This window comes from Acartia tonsa, chromosome 8, assembly GCF_053477335.1.
Source record: "Acartia tonsa isolate MP-2025a chromosome 8, ASM5347733v1, whole genome shotgun sequence".
NCBI classification, from domain to species: domain Eukaryota; kingdom Metazoa; phylum Arthropoda; class Copepoda; order Calanoida; family Acartiidae; genus Acartia; species Acartia tonsa.
Window position 1 is genome coordinate 50,343,052 of NC_137267.1, and position 7,453 is coordinate 50,350,504.

The window sequence follows — 7,453 nt, forward strand, 5'->3', positions numbered from 1 at the left end:
GTCCGTCTGTCCGTCTGTCTGTCTGTCTGTCTGTCCCTTAAGATCTCGGTAACCACTGAACCGATCGGATTATACTCTTCAGGGTATATACCTATTGGTCCTGTGATGGTTTTAAGCTATTTTCAAAAACAAAAAAATCCCCCACCCCATATTTATTTTATTTTTTTTTTTTTTTTGCTTAAGATTTCCTTGGTCCTTTAACGAATTTTGCCTTAATTTTTTTTATCACCTCTTGGGGCAAAGCCCCTAGAGGCTAGGGGCGAAGCCGCTAGTGATTAAAAAAGGACAGCACATTAAAAACAAATAAAAAGGCAACGCTTAAGAAATCAGGCAAACTAACAAACTTATTTTAACCACCAAAGAGTAGCAACGCTTTTAATATTAAAAGAACAAATATTTATGATTTAATTAAAAGCAAGATTGTTTACTTACATTTTTAATCAGAATAATAGAAATGTTACGCGTTAACACCAGACACTTACATTTATTTATCTTTTTTTTTTCTTTCATTCAATAAACAAGAATTGAAAGGACACAAAGCTTTAAATTAGAATACAATCAAATACACATAAAACTATTACGAAGCTTTGCCTTAAAACTAGTAGACTATTGACTTAAGCAGTACATATCTTAAAATATTTCCAATTTAGACTTGCGGCCAAAATTGTAAATTCTAGGGCGGAGTGGCCAATTGGGGGATTTAAAGGTAAACTCTCTGGGTAAGATTTACATGAATTTTTTATTTCGATATGTTTACTAAGATATATAAGTTTTCCGGAATTTTAAAGTCAGGGGGAGATTTGAAATCTGCATCAAATTTTGAGGATTTTTTATAAAATTCGTTTTTTCTATAATTCTTTATCGAAAAGCAGAAATGCAATTTAAGTTAATTAATTTTGGATCAGTAATATTTGACATAATATCACTTCACATAAATTCATTTCACATAAAACATTTGACATAAAGTATCATTTCACATAAACTCATTTGACATAAAGGTACACTTCACATAAAAACGTTTCACATAAACTCATTTCACATAAAGGTACATTTGACATAAAGGTACATTTGGCATAAAGGTACATTTGGCATAAAGGTACATTTGACATAAAGGTACATTTGACATAAAGGTACATTTGACATAAAGGTACGTTTGACATAAAGGTACATTTCACATAAAGGTACGTTTGACATAAAGGTACACTTGACATAAAGGTACATTTCACATAAAGGTATACTTCACATAAAGGTACACTTGGCATAGAGTTACATTTCACATAAAGGAACACTTCACATAAAGATACATTTCACATAAAACATTTAACATGAAGATATATTTGGCATAAAGATACACTTGGCATAGAAGTACATTTCACATAAAGGTATATATCATATAAAGGTATATATCACATAATGGTATATTTCACATAAAAACGTTTCACATAAAGATACATTTCACATAAAAATATAAAAATTTCGGCACCAGTATAAAACTTTGGTTACCAGCTTCATAAAGTTACATTTTCACATAAAGGTACACTTCACATAAAGATACATTTCACATAAAAACATTTAATATAAAGATATATTTGACATAAAGATACACTTGGCATAGAGGTACATTTCACATAAAGGTATACATCACATAAAAGTACATTTCACATAAGAACGTTTAACATAAAGATACATTTCACATAAAAATATAAAACTTTGGGTACTAGTGTAAAACTTTGGAAACCAGTATATAACTTTGGGTACCTGTATAAAACTTTGAGTACCAGTATAAAACTTTATGTAAGAGTTTAAAACTTTGGGTACCAGTATTAAACTTTGGGTACCAGTATAAAACTTTGGGTAATAGTATAAAACTTTGGGTACCAGTATAAGAACTTTGGGTGCCCATATAAAACTTTGGATATCAGTGTAAAATTTTGGGTACTAGTATAAACTTTGGGTACCAGTATAAAAATTTGGGTACCAGTATAAAAATATGACATAAAGGTATAAAACTTTGGAAACCAGTATATAACTTTGGGTACCTGTATAAAACTTTGAGTACCAGTATAAAACTTTATGTACGAGTTTAAAACTTTGGGTACTAGTATTAAACTTTGGGTACCAGTATAAAACTTTGGATAATAGTATAAAACTTTGGGTACCAGTATAAGAACTTTGGGTGCCCATATAAAACTTTGGGTATCAGTGTAAAATTTTGGGTACTAGTCTAAACTTTGGGTACCAGTATAAAATTTTGGGCATCAGTATAAAAGTATGACATAAAGGTACATTATATATAAAACTACACTTCGCAAAAAATCATGTTTTTTTCTTCAAAATATTTTCCATGAAAAAAAAATCTTCCAAATTTAAGAATGAAAATCTGTTAAACTTTTTGCAAAAATCTTTTAAAATATGGGATATATGTTATTCTTGTTTCGACAATGGCGGAGTCAATTTCATTATCGACCACGTCCAAGGGTAAAACCTGTATTATGGACAAGAATAACCACTGTTATCACCTCAACAATTACAAAGAAGGTTACACTCACAAATCCTGGCTTTGTGCAGTGAAAGGCTGCAACGCACGGCTGAAGACAACTGTAGATTTCAAACTTGTTGGCGAAATACCGGAGACCCACACCCATTTTAACAACCAAGTTCTCAAGCGAGCTGCAACAACTATGGAGAATGACGTTATAAAGCGCATGGCTGCAATGCCTGGTGTAACACTGAAGAATGTTTTAACAGAAATCAGCTCCAACTTAGAGGTAAGAATCCGTTGTTAATATAACATTATGAAAAATAACCAAACGTTTATACTTTTTGCAATAAATAAAATAGTATGAATTATTATAACAATAGTTTTTATAGTATACAAAAACAGACCATTCAGTGAAAGTGTGATGGTATAAAAACGTTTAAAAGTCTGATCATAGCTGCATTTATTGTAGAAATGTTTTGTAATATTTTAAATTAAGTGAACCATACTAGGGCTATACACACAAACACATATATATGTACATATATTCAGGCCCGCCCTGGGGCATCACTGATCTGTAGTGCACGCAGCCAGGGTGCTATAAAACAAGCTCATCGGAGAACAAAACAGGTAATAGAAAAGTAGTTGTATAAACTTCGAATACAGAGCTGCTTGATGCTAGGGTCGCAGGCACTAGTTCATATAAAGCAAAATAAATATTTCTTTGAAATTAGTGAAGCTGGTAAAAGTGGCTGACTCAGATTATGACGTCAAAAAAATTGACCAATGGTAAAATTTATAGTGGCCTCTCATTGTTTTATTTTCTTGGCGTCTTAATCTGAGTCAGCCACTTTTACTAGCTTCAAATTAGTTAAATGCTCACAGCTTCTGTGGCATGCAATTTAGACTAAAAAAAACTGTTATCCTCCTCTAATTTTTTTTGCAATTTTTAAAATTTTTTTTAACCCTGCTGCCCCCTGGTTGCAGCGCTAGGCCCCCTAGCCTGCCTAGCCGCGGGCGCTCGGCCCCCTAGCCTATAACCTAACCTAACCTAATTAAATAAAAAACTTCACGGGGGGGAGGGGGTGGGTGGGGAAAGGTACAAAAATTTTCAAATTTGAAAAAAAATTCATGAGAATATAATGCAAAAAGTTTTATTGGCGAGAACTATAATTAGGTTAGGTTAGGTTATAGGCTAGGGAGCCGAGCGCCCGCGGCTAGGCAGGCTAGGGAGCCGAGCGCTGCGGCCAGAGATGAAGTTTTGTCGGGGGGGGGGGGGGGGGGGGGGGGGGGTGAAGGAGGGTTACTCAAATTTTCAGAATTAAAAGAAAGTCATAAGAGTATAATAAATGTTTTATTATTAAATCATACTACTTTAGGCCATCCACAAAGTTCCAGCACTTCCCAAAACTTTTGCAGATGTTTTTGACAACCCTGTGCCTGTTGAATACACGCTGACAAGCAACAACATGGAATTTTTGCGTTTTCACGACTGGAGCAATAAGGACAAGGAGGACGGCCTAATGATCTTTATAAGTGACTTTGGTGCTGAGGTGTTAAAGAAAAACAAGATTTGGTTGATGGATGGAACTTTTATGTCTGCGCCAGAACCCTTTAAACAGGTGTCCATTTCCTTCTTTTACATAAAGATAATCAATTTGAAAGCAAGGGCAATTCTGTCCATAGTAGCAAAGATATTTAGATACTTTTTATTTGAAAAAAAAAAATAAAACTAGATTAAGTACAATTTAAGCCGATATTTTAATGATAAAATATTTGTTAGGCATCTAAAATCATCAATAAATGAACAGTGTTTGTTAATACCACTTTAGGACGGACGCACATAACAAGATATAAATTTAGAGGAGCTACGCCACTTCGAAGAAAACACATTACATTATACACATAAATACATATGCATATAAATTTCATATCTAGGTGTACATTATTATAAACACCAATTAAACATTATACTTAAAGCTTCTAATAGATTGATGTAATTTTTAGGAGATGCCTACTTTGACAACAATGTGCGATTACGAAATAGCCGTATTCAATGCTATCGAGATAGTCTTTCCCAGCGCAAACATGATGGGATGCAAATACCACCTGGCCTCCGCCGTCAACAAGCACATTGGCCATTGTGGACTAAAAACGTTCTACGATAGAAGCTTGGAGTTTAATGAGCTTGTGCACAAATTCCTTGCACTGAGCTATGTTCCAGAAGAGAAGGTGGTCAACCTGTTCAATAAGAACATCCTTGACTACATTCTAATGATGATAAATAAAGAAACTGGCGACCCAGCATGGATAGAACTTTCCACCAACCTGTTAGATTTCCTAAACTACCTGAACTTCTGGGTTGGCAAACCAAAATTTAATGTTGGAGACGGAGCTCCAAGACTGCGTAGGCCAAGTGTGTTCCCCCTAAATACGTGGAACCAGTTCAAATCTATCAACCAACCAGGCTGTGTTTCTACCAACAACCAGCTGGAATCCTTCAACAGGGTGTACAATAGTCAGGTAAGCAAATAACTTTTTCTTTAATTGAAGGGGAGGGGGGAGGGGGGAGTAAATTAGTATACAACCATCTCAAGACTAAAGTTTAAAAAAAAACTTAAACCATCAACAGACTTATGTTATAGCCCAAAATAAAGAACTCTGAAGGTTTTATTTTAAGTGAAACAATAAAAAAAAATACTGAAATATATTAATTCATTAATGCATTTAAACAGTTAGAGAATACAAGGTTTTTATTATATTTTCCTTAGTTCAAACATTGCTTGTTAATTATACATGTTTCTATTTTAGGTTGGAATACGACCAAACCTATGGAAAGTGTTGAAAGTTTTTGTCAAGTTGGAGGCCGAAACAAAACGCTTGATGTTTTCAAATGCCCAGGGCCGTGACCTGACAACCAACACAGGCAGGAAGCTGCTGGCCGAGGCCAAGGTTAAAACACTGCAGACTTTAGTTTCCCGATTCAAGTATCTACCAGAAACCGAGTACTTGACTTTGGTGGCACACTGCCTAGCCTCACATGCTTGAAATGTTTATTGGCACAATGTATAACTGGTGCTTATTTGATATCAAAATTTTTGTTACAATTTCAATATACAATTGTTAGGTTTTCTTTTTGCTTTTGTTTTTAAAATAAATTTTTAAATTTAGAAAATGAATACAAAGTTTTTTTTTATGTCAAATGTTGGTCTTTATTCTTTTCCATGCTAAAGGTATGAAATATTATGGTAAGTGTAACTTTATGTGAAATATTTTTTTATGTCAAATATACCTTTATGCCAAAAGTTACTTTATGTCAAGTATACCTTTATGGAAAGTGAACAGAAAGGGAAGTGTACCTTTATATGAAATGTACCTTTATGTCAAATGTAGCTTTATGGCAAATTTACCTTTATGTGAAGTGTACCTATATGTCAAACGTACCTTTATATCATATGTACTTTTATATCATATGTACCTTTAGTTGAACGTTTGGACACTTAACTAAATGAAACAATCATTCAAAATACAATAAAATCCCCAAAGTAGTTGAGCCAACGAATAAGAAAATTTTATTATAAGACTTTGGGTACTAGTTTAATAAACAGCCCAATGTCCCCTCCCTCCCTGCATGGTTGATATCTCCTGCTGGAACACACAGAATTTATGATTTCAAATGAAAGAGATCGTATCGAAGGTTAAGGTAAATTTTACCATTTACGGCTTTGAGAGGTAACTTAGTAAGTGAATCATTAGTTTTACTTTTCCTTATTATATTTGCACCCAATACCTTGGTTTCCAAAGTTTTATTATAACGTTTTCTTATTCGTTGGCTTTTTAACTTTGGGGACTTTTTATTGAATTTTGATTTGTTTGTTCACTTAGGCAAATGTCCTAACGTTTTAACCACTATTTGAACTCTACAGAAGGGGTAATTATATGTATCATCATTGGATACAAACATAAAAATAAATCAATAATTTCCACAGATATTGGTCTGTGCTTCATTCTCTTTGGTAGGACTAGGAAGGGGCAATAAATATAGGAACAAGGATGACAGTATCCATAAGTAGCGAAGCTCAAAAATTATGGATGGACGTACGGACAAATACAAATTAACTATAGAGCAGTGTCATAAAAAAATCAATTCTTAATTAAACTTAATAGAAGTATGCAGAATATGAATTTATTTAATCGCTGAAAATTTCATCCGTTTTTCTTGAATAGAAGTCGAGAAAATCATGAGAAACTAAAAAAATGTAGGAATAGATCTAGCACCCCAAATAATTGACAAGTCTTAATGAAACTTGGTGAAAATATGAAGATTGCATATTTAAATTATATAGTAGCTTCGCTACTAAAAAGGATTTATTTATGAGGAGGGGGGGGGGGGCATTGTAACCAGATAGAATTTATAATTTTATAATATGATTGTAAAACTGTTACTTTCATTCAACCCATTATTAGTTTTATTGGGGGGCAATAAAAATCAGCATTCAATAGTAGTCATATTGTAGAATTTTACAATTAAAAATTTAAAAGGGACAATTTTCTGTATTTATTGTGTGTCCGTAGGACACTACGTAGCTTTTTTCCGCTTTGTCCCGGACATTTATGGACTAGTATACAAACACGAATAAGATTACTTTAATTAGTTTCTTTATTGCTTTACTGTTTATTATTTAAAATTATATTAGCAGAATAGCAGTAACTTTACAAAGTGTCTCAAAATCAGCCATGTGACGTCATAAAAATGAGGCATTATAAATATCTTTTTTAGGGGTTTTATTTCCCACTTCTCCTCTCATCTCCCTCATTTTTATGACGTCACAAGAATGATTTTGAGACTATTTGTAAAATTACAGAAAGGTATATTTTTTTGTAAATAAATTGTACTTAAGTTTTATATATTTTCTTATTCTAGAAAATTGGGCTGCTTATGGATATTAGTGTTCTTGTTATTTTAAAATTATA

At 33.0% G+C, this 7,453-nt stretch overlaps 1 protein-coding gene across 3 annotated transcripts; it reads left to right on the plus strand.

The window, feature by feature from the left end:
- Positions 1-904: 904 nt before the first annotated feature.
- On the plus strand, positions 905-5,664 carry LOC145327220 (uncharacterized). 3 transcript variants are annotated; one of them, XM_080170798.1, is made up of 3 exons: positions 905-2,768; positions 3,032-3,109; positions 5,291-5,664. In XM_080170798.1, exons 1-3 carry the CDS (start codon positions 2,442-2,444, stop codon positions 5,525-5,527), a joined length of 642 nt encoding a protein of 213 aa, XP_080026924.1. In that variant the 5' UTR covers positions 905-2,441; the 3' UTR covers positions 5,528-5,664. The 3 variants fall into 3 exon arrangements, with proteins under 3 accessions (XP_080026924.1, XP_080026922.1, XP_080026923.1); XM_080170796.1 differs by lacking the exon at positions 5,291-5,664 and adding an exon at positions 3,859-4,211; XM_080170797.1 differs by lacking the exons at positions 905-2,768; positions 3,032-3,109 and adding an exon at positions 4,491-5,002.
- Positions 5,665-7,453: the final 1,789 nt, after the last annotated feature.